A 24,857-nucleotide genomic window follows, 5' to 3' on the forward strand; every position below is an offset into this window, starting at 1 on the left:
CCACACCCAGTTCAAAATTTTGTTGATGGTGGAGTCTTTTGCAGAGTGACGGGCAACGTCACTGGATGAGACAGGCTCAGTCTCAAGTCAGTCAATGAGGAGGACTGGCATCTCGGGGGTAGGGTCAGCGAGAAGTTCAGGCAGCGGGCAGTGGCTGAGAGCGTCAGCGTGCCCCAAAGTTGAGCCTGGTCAATGGATGAGATGGTAGGAGTAGGCAGCTAGGAAGATGGTCCATCTGGTCATGCGGGGTAATAATGACACTGTGGTAGGTCGGTCCCCAGCCAGTAAGCCCAACAACAGCTTGTGGTGTGTAACCAGTTTGAAGTCCCGGCTATAAAGGTACTCATGGAACCCCTTTACTCTGGCCACTGCAGCCAAAGCCTCATGGTCCAGCTGGCTGTAGTTCTGCTCTGCAGCAGACAAGGTCCTGGAGTAAAATGCAATAGGGGCTTTGGTTCCGTTGGGCATGCAGTGGCTGAGGACAGCACCAATGCCGAATGGGGAAGCATCACAGGTCAGCACCAACGGCAGGGTCTGGCTGTACTGTACCAAGAAGGAGTCGTTTTACCGCAGCAAATGCGGCAGCCTCAGCTTTGTCCCAGGACCTCTTCATGTTCTTAGCCAGGAGACGGTGTAAGGGCTCAGCAACGGTGGCTTTCTGTTTAAGAAAGATGCTGTAGAAATTAAGGAGCCTGAGGAACACCTGCAGCTCAGTTTGATTGCTAGGTGTGGGGGCGTCCTGAATTGCTTTGATTTTTTGTGTGGTCGGGTGAATCCCAGAGCCATCGATTAGGTACCCTAAGAATTCAACCCTTGGCACATTAATTTGGTATTTCTCTTTTTTGAGACGGAGGCCTTTGTCTCTAATTTGAGCCAAAACGGTTTGTACATGTTTTAAAAGTTGCGCCTCGTTTGCAGCCGATACCAAGATGTCGTTGAAATAGGGGACAAATCCTGGAATCCACTGCAAAAGCCGTTCCATGACGTTTTGGAACAGTCCAGGGGCGATACAAATTGCAGGCGGTGACATTTGAATGCACCCCTATGCATCACAATGGTTTGGGCCTCCGCCGTAGCGCCATCTACAGGCAATTGTTGGTATGCCTACCCAATGTCCAATTTAGCAAAAAAGTTTCATTTTCCTAATGAATGAAGGAGGTGCTGTACAATGGGTACAGGATAGGCGCTTTGTTGTATCGCTTTATTTATTATGCACTTGTAGTCCGCGCAGATGCGGACAGACCTGTCAGATTTGACAGGTGTCACTATAGGGGTCTCCCAGCGTGCGTGATTGACCGGCTCTAGGATTCCCTGGCCTACGAGCTTGTCAATTTCCCTGTCAATTTTGGGGCGGAGAGCAAAAGGTACTCTCCTGGGTTTTAGCCTTATTGGGGCTATGTTGGGGTCCAAACTAAAGGAAATTGGAGTCCCCACATACTTACCCAGACAGTGCCAAAGACGTCCTCAAACTCCTTAAAGATGGCTTCAGCGCCGTCGTCTCTTAAGGTGTTGATACCGGTCATCTCTAGGCCCAGGGCTTGGAACCAATCTAGCTCTAAGAGGCTCTGCAGGTTGCCGCTGATCACTGTCACTGGGAGTTTCTCACTGAACTGCTTGAACTTCACCTGGAAGGTGCCTTGTCCCACGAGGGGGACCCAGTTTCACTGATAATCGCATAGGCGGATGTCAGGGGTGTGAAGATGCTGCTTCTTTAGGCTAGGGATAGCCTGCTTTAGGGTAGACCACGGTATGATGGTCAGTGATGACCCGGTGTCGATCTCCAACTGGCATGGAGAGCCCTCGATGAGGACTGTGACCTTCAGTTTCTTTGACCGCCTTGTACGGGCTTGGCCGATTGAGATGTGATGGGTGATTCTGTTGTCGCCCTCTGAGCACTGTGGTGGCTTCTGCCAGGCCCTTTGGCTGGCCCTCTGTTGGCGGTTTGGTGCACTTCTAGGCTGTCAGGCAGTGGCAGGGAATTCACTCCGGCACACCTTGGCAATGTGCCCCTTTCGCTCGCAGTGCTGGCAGGTTGCGTCGTGGAAATGGCAAACCGATCTGGCATGGTCTCCTCCGCAGCTAGCACAAGGTGGGAGACACGATTTGAATTTGCGCACCGGCTGGTTGCGGCTACTGCGCACACAGCAGCTGTCATCTTCTTCGCCTTCTAAGCTCTCGGGCTCTGCAGCCTCGCAATGTACGCATGTACTCTTTCACATGTCTTGTGGAGCGCTTTGGCGCTGCAGAGGCTCAGTAGATTTGAAGGCTGATTCAGATGCCCTGGCTTTGTCCAAGGCAATCTGCAGAGTGAGGTTAGATTTAGCGAGTAATCTCCTCTGTAGGTTAATGTCCCGTAGGTCGCAAATTATCCGGTCCAGAATCAGCTCGTCCAGGTCTCAGAATTCGCAGTACGCTGCGGCCTTGCAGAGCGCCACAACATACTCGTTAATTGACTTGCCCTTTTTCTGGTTTCTGATGTTAAATTCATGCCAGCGAACATGGCTTGGGCACATAGTGGGTCGTCAGTGTCTGCTGAAGCACGGACCAGGCAACTGATTGTAGCGGTGTTGGCTCAGAGAGGTCTTTCGCCGTCTCGAACACTTCCCGGCCACAGTATCCGAGGAACATGTTCTTCTTGCGGCCTTCAGAAAGGCCCATGAGCTTGTTTGCCTCGAGGAAGCAGTCAAATCGTAGCATGTATGAGTCCCAGTGCTCGGTGACTGGGTCATATGGAGTTGGTGGGGCGTGCATGGCCATTTTGTGTTCAGAGGGCGTTTTGAGTTTGCTGCTCAAAAATGGCTGCTCGAAGCTGCACTGAGCTCCGGTCTGGATGTACTTGGTGGATTGCTACGCTCTTTGGTTCACCTAGTTGCCTTCCAATCCCACCTTCATCGCCAGTGTTAGATTGGGTAATGGATAGGCACACACAGGCTTAACGGTAAAAACAGCTCTTTATTAAATACAACAAGTGAGAACAATCCAATGAAGGTTGAGTCTGACAGCAGCCCTTTTATAGGAAGCTGTCAGACCCTTCGACCAATAGGTTTAAACTTCTGTTCCTACCAGAACAGAGGACCTTGGTGGAAACCACTGTAGTTAGAGCAAGTATCTAACATAAAATGTATGTAAATTTTAAATATCAGCTAAATAAATACAAACTAATAATCACTAATAGTTTTAAATTTATCAAAATTATAGATTTATTAATGTTGTCATCTACTTTTTAGCAACCAAGCATGGGTTGTGAATCGAGAACTGGAGTGACCTCGAACAGGCAATTACTCTGTCTGTCTAGTGCGGGAGCTCCAAGAAGCACAATAACCTAGTCACTCATATCTAGTGGAATACTGCTTCTGACATTAGTGTAATGTATTACGATTGGGGTGCAATGCATTACCACCAATAACCTCATCCTTCAGGAATTTATCTAATCATCTTCTAAAGTCTTCTATGCTGGTGGCATTGCTCATATCTTTTGTAGCCAATTCCATGTACTGTGTGAAAAAAGAACTTACTTTTATTTGTTGGGCTCTAACATTTCAAGTATCTCCTTGTCTGCTATCTCCACTTCATACCAAGCTTATACTCCCTTTTATTCCTTCACATCCTCCACACTTTGAAAGCTTGACATCTTTTTTCCCATCTGGAAGGGATGACTTGCTCAACCCCTTGTTTATTTACTTGATTGCGGCTCCTTCTCTCAAAGACACTTCAGAGTTCAGAGTGATTCCTGATGAGTCCTTTATCAACATGCACCCAACCATGCTGTTTTCTTAGCAACAGTACCCAAGTGATTGGTCATTCCTGCTTTATGAGGTTTTTCATGTTCATAATCTAGCCTATGGCTTTGGTGTTACTGGATGGTCTGTCATCCAAGTCCGAACCAAGTTTGCCTGGTTTAGCTTCAGGCATGTTCAGCCAGGTACTGTCACTTGCTAGATATGATCCTTTTTAATAATAATAATAAATAATAAATATTTATTTCTTAGCCGCACCCTCTCCCGAAGGACTCGGGGCGGCGTACAACAAAACATAGGAAATAAATATATCGACATACATATAACAAAACATATACCAAGACATATATACGACATATACAACACGCGCTTGGGACATATACAGTACATCGTGGCATCCAAATTTTAGTTTACCTTATATTTTACTGAATAACCTATAGCAGAGTCTTTGGTGCTCTCTGAGCTTGGCAATAATTTATATATCCAAATATTTATCTATAAATCACATTACAAATAGTCCTCGGCATACAACAATGTATATGTTAGTGTACCATTCAAAGTTACAATGGGATTGAAAAAAAGTGTCATGAATTTTTTTCACACTTATGACCATTGCAGTATCAAAATTCACATGATCAAAATTCAGACGTTTGGCAACTGGCTCATATTTATGACATTTGCAGTGTCCCAGTCATGTGGTCACCTTTTGTGAGCTTCTGACAAGCAAAGTCAATGGGGAAGCCAGATTCACTTCACAGCTTTACCAATAAGTTAACAATTGCAGTGTTTCACTAAACAACTGTGGCAAGAAAGGTCATAAAATGGGACAAAATTAACTTAACAAACGTCTCATTTAGCAAGAGAAATGTTGGGATCCACTGTGATCATAAGTAGAGGACTACCTGTATATCCCCGTTGCCAGTGCTCTCTAAATTTATACCGATTTTTAGATGTCCTAAATAATTATAGACAGCATATTTGGAATTGGGGGCTTAGCTAGTTTAATAAAGGAGAATATTTGTAGCTCAGGGTTGGAATGAGGGGGGGTGCTTGGTGCTCTCTGAGCTTCCTTGTTTTCTTGCAGACGTTTCACTACCCAAACCAGGCAACATCATCAGTGCTAGTAAGGAGTGCTAGCTTATATTCTGGTGTCTTGCCCGTCTGTGCGGGTTGGGCTGTTTACGGATGGCTCTTTGGTAGTTTCTTGATCGGGGTATTTGTTTACTTGGCTAGTTCACCAATACTCTGAAGAAGAAAAAAGAGGGGATAACTAATACCTAGGAAGGTAAACTCGGCTCTACCCAGTCTCTCTTTTTTTTTACAGAGCTACTGTCAATCGGGAGGAACTCCATCCTCCAAAGCCGAGACGCTGGTCCATTTTTTCAGTTTTACTCAGCCCCTCGCGATTTGCCCGAGCCTCTGGCAGACCGCTACCTGAAGAGTGTACCCGGGGCGTGTGGGTATGGTGGTGGTGAAGGTGAGGTGGGCGTAGCCCGCTCCAACATCACCCCACAGGACAGGGTGTGCAGCTGAGCAGTTATTTATGCAAGACCTTCGGGGCGGGAGGGTGTGTGTGCGTGTGCAAAGATAGCTGGCGAGGGGGAGACACCGACACGGCTTCTTCCCCTCTCAGGGGGGCGTTTGTTGGTGCCCTGTGGGATGCGCGTAGAGCGGCTCGGGCGCAGGACGGACGGGAGACATTCTCTCCCTCAGCAGCCAAGCCGGTGTTTGGGGGGGTGGGGTGGGGGGGCGAGAGAGAAGGAGACGTCTCGCTTGCCGGCTGGGAGTGCGCACGCAGCCGCCTCGGCTCCTTCCTTCTCTCCCTCCCTCCCTCCAGCTCGCTCCACCGTCCCCCCTCCCGTCCGCCTGCCTCCCTGCCTACTCGCTCGCTCTCCCTCCTCTCCTCTCTCTCCCCCCCTCCCTCACCAGTTCCCCGCTCTCGCGTTGGTTGCCGGGATCGCTGGCCGCTTTGGTTAATGTCCGCCATGTTTGCCATGGCGCAGGGAGCGGATCGAGCGACCCCGGCGAGGATCTAGGGCTGCGGGCGGCTCTTCGAGGGAGCTGTTCCGGGGCGGCGGGGCTCTCCATGGTGTGTCGGGCCGGGGTCGGGAGCGGCTGGGAGGCGGCGGTGAGGCCGTAGTGAGGGTCCCCCTCGCCCCCCCAGCTCCCCCAGCCCGGCCCCGGGGTGTTATTGTGAGGGGGAGACAATGAGCAAACTCTCCTTCCGAGCCCGGGCGCTAGACGCCGCCAAACCGCTGCCTATCTACCGCGGCAAGGACATGCCCGACCTCAATGACTGCGTCTCCATCAACCGTGCCGTGCCGCAGATGCCCACGGGCATGGAAAAGGAGGAGGAATCGGTAAGGGAGCCGCGCGGGGGGGCCCACCATTGTTTATCAGACGTCCCCCTCCCCTCACGGGAAATAGGCCATTGGCATTCACTAAGCGCCGCTACGCACGCTTTCCGCCGCAGCGGCGCACGTTCCCGATGGGGCCTGCGTAAAGAGCGCAGCGTAAACTCTCCTCCGTCGCCGTAAGCGGGGCCTTGCTCCGCCATCTTCTTGCTTGCCCAGGACTCGCGAAGTGTTTTGATTAGCGGGAGAGGGAAGGAGGGGGGGGGAGAAAGAGAGGGAGGCCTTACGCTAGCGTAACTGGAAGGAAGCGCAAAAGGCGTCCCTGAATGGAAGAGTGTGCGCGCCGGCCGCTATTGCCGGAACTTGTCTTGTGAGCTGTTAAACCAGGAGATTGTCTTGCGCCGCGGTACGGTTTTCGGTGTTTGAGCCAGGCCTTTGCGACTTGGACTGGAGGACCGCTAGAGTTCCCAATTGCCCGAGGAAGGAGAGTCCTTGTTTCAAGGGATTCAATTCTTCATAAGACAGCCTTTGCCCTTTTTTTTTCTCCCCCCCCCCTCCCCAGTTCGCTTTGAAGCTGGCGGCTCCTTTACCAGCCAGTGGGGGTAGCTCTTCGTCTGCATAAAAGTGGCAAATCGTAGGTTTGGGGAAAGCGAGCAAAGTCTTGAATCCCCGTTACATTTTCATGAAATAACGCTGTGCCCTTTTGTCTTGGGGCTTTGAGCCCCCCCCCCATTTTTTTTTACTTTGACATTTATGCTTTTCCAGTCCATGCTTAGGGAAAATGGGCTTAAGCTGTCAGTTGCTTTGGCTAATGTATAGGATAGGCAAAGTAAAACATCTTGAATTTCTTCTATATAATCTTCTCGTCTGTTAACTGACAGGTCTGGAGTGTTTTTATTTTTACTCCTGAGACAAGCGTTCTAATGCAATTCTTTCCTTTGGCAATCCGGAAATCTTTATGTAGGCTTATAGGGGAGTAAATTTAGCTATGGTTAGGATTGCACAGACACACAGTTCGGTGAGAAATACTTTAAAAGCCAATATGTGTCCATAGAATTATAACTTGAGAACAGATAACAGGCCTGTCTGATGTCACTGACAAATGAAAACCAACTCTTTTTCTTATGTGTAGATATTTGTAATGACTGAGTCTAATTTGCTACAAACACATGGTACTAATCTATAGATCCCATTTGATCCCATTGTGAAATTAATTTTAAAGCTGCATGCGTAATTGTCCATGGTCTGCTGTTCAACGTTTGTATTTAATTATTTCTATGCAGAAAATAGCTGTTGTCTGTACCCTTGCTTGGGTAAAAAGTACATTCTTTCCCCTAAAAACTGGACTTTATATATTCTATCATTTTATTTTTTATCTTAACTGTGCACAAATTGCTCATAACAAGGGCTATGTGCGCATACAGAATTCATAGTAAATGTCCCTAAGAATTTCCTCAATGAAGAGATATCTCCGCCTCATTGCCAGCCCACATTGTATTTGATTGGTTTTTCAGAGGTTGGAGTTGTCAACATCAACAAAGGCTGCACTTCTTTATGATTGGCTTTCTCATTAGCCTTTTAAAATAGACAGCTTTGTAGTTCTTGATTGTTAGCTTGTAGTTTACATCCTAACTGTGTTTTCTTTCTTTTAATGAATTTTAAAGTGGTGCTTTAACGTTGCTAATTCATTGCTAGCTTTTTGTCAGAAGTATGTTTGTAAAGCTAACTGTAATATTTACACATTTTGTTGATTTTGTTTTTCACTCTATAGATTAGTTGAAAACAAAATAACATTACTCAAATGTAAAATTAATTTGCAAAAAGTGGAATTGTCTAAACAGCTAGTCTAAATTAGTTTTAAAGGTAACAGTATCCTCTTAAACCAGATATAAAATGTGATCTATGTATGGATGTAATTTTAATAAAGCGATTTAAATAAAATTCCCATAATGCTAACATTTTCTGCTATTTTGAAATACATACAAATTTATAAATGCATACAAACTAATAAATGCATACAAACTGACATTTTCATCATAATCCATTAATTTTACTGGAAAGTACTTCCAAATCATAGGGAGAGAATTTGGAAAATTATAGTTAGTTCTAATTATATTTACTCAGAAGTATTCCAAAGAGAGTGGCATTTATTCTGAAGTATTTTAGTATATTTTTGTTTTAAATACTCTATGAATTTACAGATTATATAAAGTAAGTAAATACTGAATCAGTCATGTTTATTCTCATGGAAAGTTTCTCCAGGCATGACTGAATTCTTATCCAATGTTCTGCCTATTCTACTGCAAGTGGTTGCCAATAAAAAAAATCAGGTTCAGATGGCAAAGAGAAAGTGAAAAAGTCTATTCTGCTGGGCTGTAGATCTCAGTGAGGTATTGTCCAAATAGGTTCTGGGAGCATCGAACCTTATGTTTTAGTCATAATATATTCCTTCTACTATCAGAGCAATCTGCCTCTCAGTATCAGTTTGTAGGAAATAACTGCTCAGTTATTACAGCTTTCATATCCTACTTCTGGAGTTTCCAAGGGTGTCCAAGTGATCCTGGTGGGGAACCGAATGCATGATTGCATGAGTGTAGCTTCTTCAACAGGGAGATTCTTAAAATGCAACTGATCCCCTGTAAATAGCTCTCCATCAATGACAAACACCACCAAGACAATCTGGTGTCATCTGGCAGAGCTTCATTTCTGGATTGCAGTTTATTCTATGTAACAGTATGGTAGCAATAAATGAAGGGATTTTTTAAAAAAAATCCATAAAACTGAGTTGTATTGCACTTGATTATATTCTCATTAACTTGTTTTCCTCTTTTTGATGTTTGAGAAAAATACATGGTGTATCTTGCGTACAGTATACTCATGGGCCTGACAGTAGGGAGAATATGAAATGGGATTATTATGAACTGAGAATGGGGCATTGAGTTTAATGAAGCTTAGTTCACCTGTTAAAATATTTTATTTAGTCAGAATAGGATGAATATATTTGTTTTCTGCTTTTAAACCTTCACAAACTCAAAACCAACCGATTTGTTGAGGCTAGATGTGTTTCAGAAGGAGACCTCCCTTTTAAAAAAATGCTATAATGGGAAAGGAGGGGAATACTGGATGTTGTGACCAACACCTGCTTTCAATTCAAAGTGACCTTGATCTGTTACAGTAGTTTGGTTAATTGCCCACAGCATCTTGCAAATTGAAGCTCCTTAGTTTTATGACTCATTCCACTTTGTTGTTCAGGCTCACTGTAAGTACTTGTATAAACATAACAGTATTTTGTGAACTGCATTAGTTAGATTACCTAGTTTACTGAATGGAATGATTTGATGGAAAATAAATCAAATAATAGTTTGACATTTCTAATGCTCCATTGCTTTTAGGAGGGTCCTATTCATTTTTTTCTTTTTGTACAAGTATCACTTAATTATCTCCCGAAATTTAACATGGACTTCCCCTAATATAGAAATTGTATCTTGGCAAATTTGATGTGTTACTCAAAATAACAAAATTACAGATATAATAAAGCTTAAAAATGGCTTTTCGTATGAAAAGCTTCACCTCATTTAAAAAAAACTTATATCTGTGGTTTTTTCCCCTTGCTAGACAATTAGGAAAACTTTTTTTTTTTTGCAAATCCAGACACTGATTTTGATTTGTTGTCTAAAGGCTGAGCCCAGCTATGGGTTGTACACCCAATTAGATTTAAGTAGGATTTACATAACTCTAAACTACTACAATCACTCTTCTGTTTTTTCTATAATATTTCAGTTGTGTTTTAAGGTTCTGGTTTAAGATTTTTGTTAAACAAACTTTTTTCTTAAAGAATTTGAGTTGTTCACTTTTTGTTGATAAATGAATTCTATAGCTGAATATATTTAGACAGGAGAAGGTTATATTTCTAATATATTAAGCAATGTACTATTTTATTGATTAACCTGTCTGTACAGGTAGTCCTCGATCAGTAACCATTTGAAATTACGACAGCCTTGAACAGGGCGACATAGAATTGTTTCTTATAGCTGTGACATTCACAACATCCCGATGGTCACTAGATTCTGATTTGGATACTTGATAACTGGTTCACATTTACAACGGCTGCAACGTTCCTCAGTCACATGATCACCATTTGTGGTGGTCTCTGCCAGCTTTCAGCAAGCAAAGTCAGTGGGGAAACTGGCAGAGGGTTGCATATGGTGATCATGTGATATCTGACAAAAATTAATATAAAAATATAAGAAATATTAAATAATAAAATAATAAATCAAAAAGAAAACAAAAAACACAAAGGGAAGACTCGATGGATCACTGGGTTTTTTTCTGCCATCATATTCCTCGTTTTATTTACCTGAAAGGAATATTATGAAATATAATTACCGGGTGAATATACATTTGTAAGGATGAATGTCATATGTGGCAACTTGAGATCCTGTAGGAAAAGTGGGATATAACCAATATGAAGTCATGAATAAATACAAAATAAAAATATAAAATGGAATAGTAAATTTATAGTATTGCTTGCAATTTAAGGCAAACAGAAAACTGTAAAACACTGCCTCTTGACTAGCCCAATAATTTGATATTGTAAGAGTTTTGGGGGGAAAATATCCATGTCTTTGCTTATCAGATACAATTACAGAATTAGACAAGTTGATTTATTAACTAGTATATATTCACTTATTAGACTCTTAAAATATAGAAGTGATTATATGTCATACAATATAGAAAAATAATTATTGTAGAGGTTCTGTTAAATTGTTGAACCTCTATATAGCAATCAACCAGATCCCAATCATGAATTCTTTTCAGTTGAGAACTGACCTCATAGGAGAGCTGAAGATCCATGGCTCTCATTATTCCATCCTTAATTACTTCCTAGCTGCCCAAAATGAATTACGATAATAGGGAAATGAAGGCTGGCTTCTTGGCCCCAGGCACATATAGAAATAAAGCTTTTCTAATTTCAGAATCTGTTAAAAGCATTCAGTGAGCCATCATAAAATATTCAGTTGTCCCCTTTTTTCCATTATTTGTTTAACCATAATGTGTTATGTGTGTACCACAGCTAATCAGGGCTGTTCTCTTAACTGGAATTGGAGCTCCATGTTAAACACTAGTTTTATTAAATATCTTGGAGTTTTAATATAATATATAAATATACATATTCTCCCATGCCCAAGGACTGGATTGAAATTCTTTGGCCATACCTTCTGGCTCTTTCTAGTCTCAGTTTTTCTATTCAACCCAAGCCCATCAGGACGTATTTCACAGCCTTAGCTGAATTTTCTCTAATACTTTAATTTTTAGTTAAGTAGTTTATTTTTTTCCTTAATTTTATTAGTTAGTTTATACTAGTTTTGTTTTCGTTCCTCGCCTTGCCCATTTGGAGCCAGATCTTTGCTCTTGACTGAGCGGATTTCTGTCAAAAACATATGCTAAAAAAAGTTACATTTGGCCTGACTTAGACTCCAGCACATTGCTTCCAATAGAACATTATGTGAGTGAGCCCTCACTTTGGCTATCTACAACATTTACAATATCCAATATATGACATCTCCCAATCTATCTATATTAAGTCAGAGGTTATTTCTTTTACAGGAATTGTATATTATAGAAGATTTTGGTGCATTTAATGTAGCCTAAGTCAACATGCCAATGTACTGGAAATGTAGTTCCACTGATGTAATTGTTATTTCAGTGGATTGGGTTAAAAGATTTTCAATTTCAATTTTGAAACACAGGAAAAAGCCAATACTCAACATAGAAGCATTTCATATACAATTTCTATAACAAATAATAGTGATAAATCTTCAAAGTAATTACAGTCAAAAATATGCAAACTTTCACTGAAGTAAGTGCCACTGAATATAGTGGAACCTATTTCTATAGTAATTTGCAGATGATTAAAGATTTGTCTATTAAAAATAAGAACAGCTGAAAATTGTAATACAATACATTGCATTTTAATATTATTAGAAACTGCTGAAAATTGTTAAATGTCATCATACTGTTTGGATAAATTGATTATATAGTACCGTCAAAAAATGGCATGTGGAAGTGAAGCAACTCTGAAAGTCTAAGGTCTGTCATTTTAATTTCAAAAGGATTGTTTTCTTAAACTCTAGTAAAATGTATTGGAGAGGAAGATAGTTCTGATAAACTCAGTGCAATTAAAGTGGACACCAAACAAATGAAAGTACATCCCCCTCAAGATGTTGAGAAATAAATTACTGAAGTTAAATAATTTGGAAAGAGAGATCTTGCTCCTGTGTTACAGAAATGCATCTGGGTGAATGTTCCCTATATATCTCAGTACTCATCCAGGGTTTCTTTAAAATTGTAAATGTGCAGTGCTGTAGGTGTATATCCATAGCCACAGTTTCTAGTTTTTACATATTACTAATATCCTTTGTTTACAGCCAAACACATGAAGTATAATATTAATATGTCACCTTTTCTATGACAAACTCCGTTTGCATTGACTTGGTTGTGTCTCAAATTCCTATTTCCTAAAGAATTAAGAAAATAAAACTTTTTCACAGCACGAAATATGAAATTGTTACAAAGCTAGTATATATATATTCGTAGATTTTCACGGGTACAGGTATGCAGGTCTTGGCGTATACGGATCTTTTCCTGTGTAAGATTGAGAGTATCTTGGCAACGTTTCGACGAGGTTTCACCTGCAAGTGGGACCTCGTCGAAACGTCGCCAAGATACTCTCAATCTTACACAGGAAAAGACCCGAATACGCCAAGCCCTGCAACATACATAGGACAAATGAACAGGAGAATAAATTTATGCATCGCAGAACACAAGAACGCAGTAAGAAAAAAAGAAAAAAACTTCCTCCCTTTTCCAGCACCTTAAAGCTACAGGACATGAAATTAATTTTGAAGGAACCAAATTAATCTCTAAAACAGAACACTTCAACAAGAGAATAATTATGGAAGCTATTGAAATAGAGAAACACCTCCACAACATGAATAAATGTGACGATACCTCCCACCTACCAGACATCTGGAAACCAGCCCTAGTCAACAAACGAGCCTCACCCACCACCCAAGCCGTTACAACACAAAACAACAACCGACACACAGCCAGCACCAATCAGCACCAATTTACTAATCATAATACAACCACACAACCAATCAATCCAATTACTGAAACAAAGTCAGCACTCCACACACCCTCACCAAGATTTATAGAAAGACGGCAGCTCTGACCACACTTTAAGCCGAAAACTCAAACCAAGATGGCGAATGAGACCTCGCCAAAACGTTGCCAAGACAATCTCAATCTTATACGGGAAAAGGCCCGAATACAGCAAGACCAGCATACCTACACCCGTGAATATCTATGAAAACACACACACACACACACACCAGACCTTGTAGATAAAGGGTTTGTGCTTGTGTGTGTGGGAGCTGTGTCCTTCCATTATTAGAACAAGAATTGACAAAAATTATTAATTTTTGTTTTGTGACCTTCTGATTGGTTTAAATGAGATTTAGGTACTGTAAAAAATGGGAGAAATATATGAAAATTATCTCCCTTGGTCTAGTGAAAGAACTGTTTATTGGGTTAAAATGCTTTCGTATCAAATATATCATTGAGCAGAGATAATGTGATTTAAGATAATTGCATCTGGCCCTCTCAATTCCTGGCAAATAGATGGCGAAGAAATAGAGGTAGTGACAGATTTTATTTTCCTGGGGTCTAAGATCACCACAGATGGGGACTGCAACCAAGTTAAAAGATGCTTGCTCCTGGGACGAAAGCTATGGCAAATCTAGACAGCGTACTAAAAAAATCTAACAGCATACTAAAAAACAGAGACATCACCCTGCCAACAAAAGTACGTATAGTCAAGGCTGTGGTTTTTCCAGTTGCAATGTATGACTGTGAAAGTTGGACCATAAGAAAGGCTGAGCGCCAAAGAATTGAGGCCTTTGAACTATGGTGCTGGAGAAGATTCTTCCTATATTTTTTGTATTTATTACTTTATCTGGTTGTGGTAAAACATAATTACTTGGTATAGTAAGTCTCTGATCTCTAACAACAATATACCTGGTTGTTGTTTTTTAAATTGTACAGTACTTGCTACTTTACCTTCCATAAATTTCTTAGTGATGTAGCAACTTAAAGTGAAAACTGTTATTGTTTAGTCATAATTGTTCACTTTATGTTCCTTACCATATTTTGCTGTTGTCTAAATGACAAGAATCACAGTATACATTTGAAAAGTCTTCCTTGAATAGTATCTGAAGCTCTGGTTGGCTGCAGGTCCAATGGTGCAGTTAGAAAGCCTTCTCCTGAGAGTTAAGAGGGTCCTGTAAATAATGGTTTATCTGAAGTAATATTTGGTACAAATCATAGTAATTGTCTCCAGTTTTGGTGATTTTCCCTTTCAACACTTGTGCAACAGCAGATTCTTTGGAGAGGAAGACAGACTCAGAAATTTACTGCTAACCATTCTCCATAACCACTTTTAATATCCCTTATATAAAAATGGTTAATTTTTATTGTAGAGACTGTAAAACTAAGGCCAAAGATCCAGACTTTTTGGCATCATCCTACACCTGTTTTTTGTGTGGGATTTACTAGGCCTTATAAAGATTATAAGGAATGCTTCAAGAAACATGTTGGTGCAAGTAAAGCACTCTTCCTTAAAATGTTGAAGCAAGCAAAGCATCCCTTTGTCAGAAGATTCAGTGCAATTGCTTCAAGGTTCCTGGATTTACCTGCCTTTTATGTGCAAGCACAGACAATCCTTTTGCCAGATTTGCTGACAAAGTAAAGCAGATGTGTGCAGGTGGAATTGACCTGAGGAAACTTTATTCATTGGCTGAAAAATGAATACAGTTGTTCATTCACAATATTTTGCTTTCTAATTATCCCTTTAACTGTTTTTCACAGGTTTAGAATTTACAAGTTAGCACACTTTTTTCATTTTATTTCTGTGTTGCATATCACAGAATTTGTCATTCTTCCTGAAGCATAAATATTAGCTACCTTTAGATGCTGCAGTGAAGTACAAAATCAGTACTTTTACTGTTCTTTGCTGCTGGTCTTTGCATATTAGTGGATATTAATGCACTTGTTTTGCATTGAAGAACTCAACTACAGTAGAAGTATTTTAGTCTTCATTTTCTAAATAAAGTTTAATAAAATATTTTATTCTCTAACTCTATCTCCAAGCATTACAAAAATGAAAATCTCAATCTATAATGATTAGAAACTTTTCCATTGCTCGCCCTGTAGACTGGCAGTGGATTTGTTATAAATTATGAGCAACTTTTTGGTACCAGTTTCTTAAGTAGTTTACTAAAATAAGGAACTGTATTTATCTAAGAGAAATGAATTCCACTTCCAAAAGTAATTACTTGTGAATTGGAGAAAGGATTTGGGCTTATGTTAACTGAATATATAAGTGATGGCTAACCTTTTTCCCATCACGTGCCAAAAGCTGAGGAAATGCAGGGGAGTTGTGCGGGCACGTGCCCACACCCATAATTCTATGCGCGTGAGCCCCGCCCTCCCTCACACTTTTGGCATGCGATGGACCCAGGCTCCAGAGGCTTTCTAGGAGCCTAGGGAGGGCAAAAACTGCCTCCCTCACCACCACCACCCGAGGCCCTCCGGAGGGCGAAAACCGGCCCTATGAGCAACCAGGAAGTCCTTTCTCGAACTTTCGGGTTTCCTGTAGGGCCGTTTTTCACTCTCTAGAGGCTTCAGGAGGCTTCCCTGAAGCCTCCGGAGAAAGAAAAATGGCCCAACACACAAACCAGAAGTCCGAACTTCTGGTTTGCGTGTTGGGTTGTTTTTCGCCCTCTGGAGGCTTCAGGGAAGCCTCCAAAGGGTGAAAAACGGCCAAAAATGAAGACTGAAGTCAGCTGGCCAGCGCCCACAAGCGTACTGGAGCTGACAGGGCAACGCCTCGCATGCCCTAATAAATGGCTCCGCATGCCACCTGTGGCACGCATGCCTTGGTTCACCATCACGGGAATATACCATAATAAAGGAAGATAATATTAAAGGAGAAGACTAAATAGCAGGAACAAATGGCTGAAAAAGAAGACATAAATGCTTATGGTAAAGGGTAACAAAGGGAAACCAAAAATTTAAAGGACGTATTATAATACAGTTTACTGTATTTTTGGAATATAAGATGCACCTGAGTATAAGACACCACGGTTTTGAAGAGATAAATTTTTTAAAAAAGTTTTTGGAGTCTGCAAACCTCCCCAAAACAGCCTGTTTTTTCCCCCAAAAAAGGCATGAATAGCCTTTAGGGGGCTTGCGGAGTGTTCGGGGGAGGGGGGAACAAGCAAAAAACAGTCCATTTTTTTGCGGAAACGGGCCTGTTTTTTGTCAAAAAAAAGAGCATGCATAGCCTTTAGTAGGCTTATAGAGTACTCCTGGGGCAGGGGGGGGGGGCGCAAAACTGAGCACAAAATGCCCCATTTTTCACTCATTTCTGCCTTCCCCAGCCCCTAGGAGCTCTCCGAAAAACTTCTACAGGCTCTGTATGGTGATTTTGGTGAAGGGGCGGGGTTTCAGGATGCAAAAAATGCTGTATTTAGTGTATAAGACACACCCAGAATTTCAGCCTCTTTTTTGAGGGAAAAAGGTGAGTCTTATACTCCGAAAAATACGGTAATAAAACTATGGAAACTTGTGAGAAAATAAGTTAAACAATTCCACTGCTACCTTCTCATGTAAATGCTTTTTATATAAGAGATAATTTTTATCAATTATCAATTTCAAATGCAGACATGGTCCACTCAGATCTTATGAAGAAAGACACAGAAACAGTCAGAGCCAAAAATATACCAAGACATTGTTGAAAGAATAAAAACTGGGCTCAAAAAAGACGAAGGACTTCCAGAAAAATGAATTTGAAACTTTCATATAGAATCAAGGCCACCTATTGGGATTTGTGTGTATGTTTGTGTACACCATAGGGATGCGGTGGCTCAGTGGCTAAGACGCTGAGCTTGTTGATCAGAAAGGTAGGCAGTTTGGTGGTTCGAATCCCTAGTGCCACCTAACGGAGTGAGCTCCCGTTACTTGTTCCAGCTTCTGCCAACCTAGCAGTTCGAAAGCACGTAAAAATGCAAGTAGAAAAATAGGAATCACCTTTGGAGGGAAGGTAACAGCGCTTCGTGCACTTTTGGCATCTAGTCATGCCAGCCACCTGACCACGAAGACGTCTTTGGACAGCACTGGCTCTTCGGCTTTGAAACAGAGATGAGCACCGCCCCCTAGAGTCAGGAACGACTAGCACATATGTGTGAGGGGAACCTTTACCTTTACTTTTGTGTACACTGTTACCTAAATGTTTTATGGAGACAGACAAATAAAACATTGTATGATAAAATGGATACGTAACTTCAAAGAAACAGTCCCAATCAACAGTGGGGAAAAAACTATGCGACAAATCTATAAAGTCCATCAAGAGAAAAGTGCTGTAAAATGTTTTAAAGATGACACACAACCTTCAGTAACTGCCAGAATAAACAAAAGCACATAATAGATGCTGGAAATGTCATGAGACAGAAAGATTTTGCTATAAGTGACGGACATGTCAAAAAAGTCAAAAATTCTGAAAAGAAGCACTGGACAATAGATATTAGAAATCAAATTTGAAACGAAACCTTTCTTTTAGCTAGGCCTAATTCCAAGCCATTCTAATTCTATCAACAAAACTCCCCAACCCCCCCCCCCCCCAATTTATCAAAATGCATGTTCATGGCCTCAGGGATATGTATGTTCATGGCACTCAACTCAGATTCAGAAAGATCTCTCAAATCCTTTTCTGTATGTTAAAAATAACTTTAGTTAATTTTTTTATCAGTGGCATAATGAATACTGTAGCTGCTCAATTTCTGCAACTTTGTTCATTTAATGGTATATCTATCTTTCTGTTTGCCTTTTTTAAGATTAAAAAAAGGAAAGAGAACTGGGAAAATCTATTCCTATTATTCTCTAATTAACCTTTCTCCCCATATGTAGAAGCTGAATTTTTACAGTAGAAAGTTTCCTCTCTTCATGGAGGGTCTAGAATTTATAATCTTATTACCCTACGAGTTACTCTGTACATAATAGATTTTAATACAAATTAGGCATGCATATGTTTTCTTGTTCTTGCAGTTCCTCTTCAAGAACTCTGTCAACCTTTCTTTGCAAACAGGAGACAAAGAATTTCTAGGATTTACTTTCCAATTTCTACACCAATTCACACAAGCTGGATTAAATAGATCCATCCTCTGTACAGTAATTTATACATTTGTTGTTAGTTGCAAAGTCGTGTCCGACCCATCGCGACCCCATGGACAATGTTCCTCCAGGCCTTCCTGTCCTCTACCATCCTTTGGAATCCATTTAAGCTCATACCTATTGCTTCAGTGACTCCATCCAGCCACCTCATTCTCTGTCATCCTCTTTTGCCCTCAGTCATTTCCAGCACTAGACTCTTCTTCAGTGTGTCTGTTTATAAATAGAATTTATACATACCACGGAATAAGACACAGAACTCAGTGGAACTTATTAAGTGATACTTACTTACAGGTGTAACCAGGGGTGGGATTCAGCCAGTTCGGGTGAACCGGTAGCTCTGACGATCAGCTGAGAGCAAACTGGTTCACTCCGATGATCAGGTGGGCCCACCCCTGTGCTATACTGACCTATATTTCCTTTGTCTGAAGCCCAGCTGATAGGCTCGGCAGAGCGGATTTCCATGCCTCAGCTGTTTTACTCACTGGGGCTGCAGTAGAAGGTAAGTTTTGGAGCTGTTTTCAAACGCGCCACACGTGTGGGGAGCATGCGTTTGGCCCATGCACGAGTGAATGGAGAGTGCATGTGCAAAGCACAGGCTCAGAGAACCGGTTGTTACACCAGTTGAATTCCACCACTGTGTATAACCTTGTGTTTAAGGTATTTTGAACTAAAAAAACCAAGGGGTGGAATTAGAGTGGTGGTCGTACCTGCAGATACAATCATGTTATGTGAAAGTTGAGAAAACATGGGTTTTTTATAGAGAACTAACAATATTGGACAACATATTAGTGGGGACTGATGACAAATTGATAGATACTATATAATCACCAATTAAATCATAAAATGGAAGAAAAACAAGTTAAAGAGACTATGGTAGTATAGACCAAAAACTTTGGATATAATACAGATTTGGATAAATGGCAAAGGCTTTGAGATAGAAATTGGAAATTGACAGTGGCCACATCATATAAGGAAAATCTTTATAAAATGTTTTATAGGTGGCATCTGCCCATGGCAAGATTGGCTAAAATGTTTAACAATATGTCCCCAAACTGTTGGAAATGTAAACAAATACCTGGCACATATTACCACATGTGGTGGATCTGTATAAAGGCAAGATAATTTTGGACACAAATCCATATGTGGTTAAAAAAAATGATCAGACAACCAGAGGTAGTATTCAGCCGGTTCGGGGGAACTGGTAGAGGAAATTTTGAGTAGTTCGGAGAACCGGCAAATACCACCTCTGGTTGGCCCCACCCTTCTGCCTGTCCTTTATTCCCTTGTTTTTTTAGCTCAGATGATTTGTGTGACAGAGAGGATTGCCGCACCTCAACTGAGCTAAAACACAGCTCAGCTCACCAGCTCTGGAACTGATGGTTGTCTTTGAGTGCTGCGCGTGTGAAGCGTCCGTTAAGCACGGGCAATGCACACTGTCATAGAACCGATAGGAAAAGATTTGCAGACTGCAGACAACATAGATTTTAAGTCAGTTTGGGGTCTTGCTCAGGGGCGATTCCCCCCCGCATATAGCCTCACTGGGTTTAGCCCTCTCTAAGGGGATTCCACCTCTGGGTCTCCCTCCTGCACAGGTGGGCATGGGTTCCAGCCAACAACTCCCCACAGGGGTCCTCAACTTTCAGGACCTAATGATGTGGGCCTTCCAGCAATGCATGACAGCGACATTTCAGCAGTCACAAGTGCAACCTCAGGTGGCATTATCTCCTAGGGTACCAGAAAGCCTGGAAGACCATGGAGAAGACATGTCCAGTTCCTCAGCCTCATCACAGGAGGACAGTGACCTGGATTGCGAGGAGGGGGAAGTCAGGGAAGATAAACTGTGTGAGGACAAGGGCATGCCCCCTCCTAAGCCTACCTTCACCGCATTGTTCCAGCCCTCATTGTACAAATCGCTCCTGTTCAAGGCCAAGGCAGCAGCCAAGCTCGGAAACAGAGCAGCAGAAGCACGACCTCAGCAACAGGGGATCTCTGCAGAAACCATTTTTGATAAGGCCAGTGAGACCGACACAGTGCTAACCCCCAAGGCCTTCAGGGAGGCGGTCAAGCACCAGTGGGCAGCCCCCACAGCGGGTCCCACATCCACAGACAAGATTTTTTTCAAAGTGGATCAGGACATGGCTGGGACGCTATCTTAGTCCTCCATCGACAATCCGGTACGGGCACTGCACACCCCAACTAATCTGCCAGGGGAACCAGAGGAGGCTCTGAAGTTGGAGTACAGGAAGGAGGATCTCACCCTCCAGAGGGGGCATCAAGCAGCAGCCTGGGCGGTGAAGGCAGCCAGTACCACCTCCTTCTTCAACCGGTCTTCCTTACTCTAGCTACAAGAGCTGCAGCAACGAATCCCCGTCACCAAGGTCAGAGCGCACCAGGACATCAACAAGCTGGTGGCAGCCATCCAATTTTCAGCAGACGTCACCTTGTCCGCAGCCAGGTTTGCCTCCAGGGCGATCGCTGCATCTCGTAGACTGCTGTGGCTGAGGCAGTGGCAGGCCGATGTACGCCACAAGTGGCGCCTGGCATCAGCTCCCTTCACAGGAGATGCTCTTTTTGGGGCAGTTCTGGACCCGTACCTCGTAAAGAACAAGGATAAGCGGAAGGTGCTCCCCTGCTTCAAAGAAGGGATGGTTCAGAGTGACGCCTTACCCCAGACGGTCCTACTCCCGGGATCAGGACTTTGGGACTTCCTTCCGGGGTCAGGACTCTTTCAGGGGCTCTGATGCGGGGTACTCAGGGGCCAGGAAGTACCAGGGGGGTTTCGCTGCCAGGCAAAGATACCCAGATAGACAACAGAGAGGGAGGCAGCAGAAGCAGTCTTTTCGAGGTGGTGGCAGTGGGGGGCGCTCCTTCCACAAAAACTAAGGCTAGACCAAATTCAGCTCCCATCGGGGGACGCTTGGCGTACTTCGCGGATCGCTGGAACCGCTCCTCCTCTGACAAAACATCATCGGACATGGTCTGGCACAGGAGTTCCTTTCCAACCCCCCACGTTTCTTCCGGATCTGCCCAGTTTCCAATAACCCAGCAAGGAGATTATTGATGCAGGAGGCCATACAACACTTGCTGGACATCCGAGCAATCCAGCCAGTGCCTCTAGACCAGCAGGGTCAGGGGTATTACTCAATCTTCTTCGTAATCCCCAAGGCATCAGGGGGCTGGATGGCAATTCTGGACCTGAAACGGCTAAACCGCTTCATCCGCTATAGGAGGTTCAAAATGCACTCACTCCATTCCATCCTGGAGGGGATTAGGCAGGGAGACCTCCTCACTTCCATAGACCTCACAGAGGCCTACCTACACATCCCAATCATTCGGGATCACCGGAGGTATCTCACGTTCTGCTACCTAGGGCAGCACTTCCAATACTGGGCTTTGCCCTTTGGGTTGTCCTCCGCCCCCCGAGTTTTCACCAAGGTGATGGCTGCCCTGGCAGCACATCTGAGACAGGTCCCAGTCAGGATTCAATGTTATTTAGATGACCTGCTGATACAGTCATCCTCCTTTGAGGGGGCGCTAAGGGATTTAGACACCACCATGACAACCTTGAGGGACCATGGGTTTTCTGTAAACCTGGCCAAAAGCCATCTTCACCCTTCCACTAGTCTAATCCACCTAGGGGCTCTGATAGATTCAGAGGAAGGCAAGGTTTTTCTGTCAACAGAGAGACAGATTTCCCTAAGACGGCTAGCTACCTAGGTAGCCACAGGAGGTAGAATGCTCCTAGCCGTTTTGTCCAAACTGCTAGGCACCATGGTCTCTGCCATTGGTATTGTTCCGTGGGCTCGCCTCCACACCAGAGACCTACAATGGTTTCTTTTGCCTTTCCAGCAAAGGCGCAGGAGCTGTTCCCAGACCACGGTCCTTCTCCCAGCAGAAGTCTTCCGCTCACTGATCTGGTGGACGTCCCCTGCGATTACAAAGGGCGAAGTCTTCAGAACGCCAGACCGGGTGACGGTGACCACGGATGCCAGTCTATTCGGGTGGGGCGCCCACCTGCAGGACCAGATAGCGCAGGGAAAATGAAGCCAGGCAGAACTGACGCACAGCATCAATTGGTTGGAGCTCAGGGCGGTCTGACTTGCCCTGGTACATTTCCACCGCTCTGTCAAGGGCAGGCACATTCTAGTCCTCACAGACAACATTGCCACCAAGCCCCACTTAAACAGACGGGGGGACCAAATCAGGGGCCTTTATGCGGGAGGCCAAGAGGCTGGGGCGATGGGCCGAGAAGAATGCTATCCCTAAGGGCAGAGCATATAGTGGGGGTGGCCAACATCAGAGCCAATTGGCTCAGCAAGGCAGAAGTAGACAATGCGGAGTGAAGACTGCATCTGGCCATCTTCAGGGAGGTGATGGACCGATTCGGTCACCCGGAGGTCGACTTATTTGCCACCCACCTCAACACCCAACTCCCGAGGTTCTACGCGAGGTACCAAACACACGGGGCAGAGGGGGCGGATGCTCTCCGTTGCCCATGGTCCCGGGGACTTCTCTATGCATGTCCACCTTTGCCCCTGATTCCCAGGGTCATTCAAAAAATTCTTCGGGAGGGGGCAGAGATGGTGCCAATTGGCCCCTACTGGCCCAGTAGGCCATGGTTTGCAGATCTCCAATCGCTCTAGGTGGGCAGAGGGTGGAGAATTCCCCAGGAAAGAATATCCCTCAGCTAGGGGTCTCTGGAGCACCCGGAACCCCAATGGCTGCAGTTGACCACTTGGCGGTTGAGTGGAGCATCCTGAGGGAGGAAAGATTTCCCCCCAGGGTAATAGAAACAATCCAGGCTGCCCGAAGACCCTCCACGGAGCGAATCTATGGCGTGACATGGCGGGCCTTTTCCACATGGTGTAACTTCCAATGATTTTGCCCAATTTTTGCCCAGACCCTTCTCACCCACTAGAGAGGAAGTGGCACACCTTAGATGTAAGAAGGGCTCTGAGGATTTACCTCAGAAGAACCCGGCAGAATAGAAGGTCCGTGGCCCTGTTTGTCTCATTCCAACCGGGGCAAGAAGGTGACCTCCACCACCATAGGCAGATGGTTGAGGAACTGCATTGCTACGGCCTACCAATCTCAGGGCATACAGCCACCGAGTCCCATCACAGCACATTCCACACGAAGTGCGGCCACCACTGCGGCCTGGGCAATGTAGGCGGCATGGACAGAGATATGTAGGGCAGCCACATGGTCTTTCCCCTCACCCTTCGTGAGGAACTACAAGTTAGATACCTTTGCCTCGGCAGAGGCTTCGTTCGGCCGCAGGGGGTTCATAGGGCGGGGGACACTCCCCACCAGGCTTAGTTTGGCCATGTGCCTTCAGTATGTTACCCTCCCTAGGGACGCGCTAGCTTTGGTACGTCCCACCCTGGATACTCCTCCCCCCTCACTATGGAGAAAGGGCGTTGGTACTTACCTGATGCGCCTCTTCTCATAGTGGGGGGAGGAGTATCCAGACCCCCCCCTGACATGGTTATGTAACGTGTTATGATGTATATTGCACTGGTATGTTAAAGTTATATGTCAATAAAAGGTTTGAAACCATACTAAAGATCTTGAGTGGATGGCATAACGAGTCGGATAGAGTTCTTCGCCGATAACTGGGCAGTGCCTGGTGGGCCAGGGGCGTGTCCCAAGAGCTTATCTGACTCAGTCCAATCAACGAGAGGATAAGGTCAACCCATTCTGGATACTCCTCCCCCCACTATGAGAAGAGGCGTATCAGATAAGTACCAACGCCCTGTTTCCTGTATTTGAAGAATTGTCATGCCCTAAAATACATTTATTTTGGTAAAGCAATGATGTTGCTATCATGTTTACTACATTGAACACTGAATAAACAGACTGTTTAGAATTATGAACATGATTGCTTTCTCAATTTAAATTCTCTATCAGAAATGTTCTTTATAAAACGTTACTGCTTGGAATTTCTCCATAGTAGTGGAGATAGCATCCAGGAATGGGTTTACCTGTCTGCCATCTAATCGGACTGACGACACGCCTCCTCTGCTAGCTCCTCCCAGCTTTTAGACTCAGTCTATCTTAGGACAAGACGTGTGTTTAAATTATCCTCCATTCCCGAACACTTCTCACCTTCCACAACATCAAAAGAAGTCAAGAAAAGGTTTTTCTTGGAGGCTGGCTCCCATCAAGAGCAGCCTCCGTCCCAGCGGAAGGGGCTTCTGCCTGATCCCGCTGAAGGCCACCAGACAGCTATTTGGTTGCGATCCGACAGGCGATGGGGCAGTGCCCATAAGCATTCCTCTGGAATGCAGACCCCAACTTGCGCAGGCAGTGATCACCATGGGCAGTCCTACAGCTGGACAGAGAATGCTGATGGGTTTTTACTTCACGGCGGCAGCCCAGGCCTCAGAGTGAGCCCGCACCTTTTCACATTGCAGCCTTGCATATGTGACAGTCCACAGGAGGCCACAATGTTTCTGGACAGCGAGGAGGACTG

General features: G+C 43.9%; 1 protein-coding gene across 1 annotated transcript in view; it reads left to right on the forward strand.

The window, feature by feature from the left end:
• Nucleotides 1–5,693: 5,693 nt before the first annotated feature.
• The window catches only part of EPC2 (enhancer of polycomb homolog 2), a 57,812-nt gene continuing 38,648 nt past the window's right edge, over nt 5,694–24,857 (forward strand). Inside the window, exon 1 of the mRNA XM_081962946.1 lies at nt 5,694–6,097. Within this exon, the coding sequence (XP_081819072.1) occupies nt 5,945–6,097 (153 nt within the window). The 5' untranslated portion in view covers nt 5,694–5,944. The remainder of the gene's footprint in view (nt 6,098–24,857) is intronic.

Source organism: Natrix helvetica, assembly GCF_964273705.1.
Source record: "Natrix helvetica genome assembly, chromosome: 1".
Lineage (NCBI taxonomy): Eukaryota > Metazoa > Chordata > Lepidosauria > Squamata > Natricidae > Natrix > Natrix helvetica.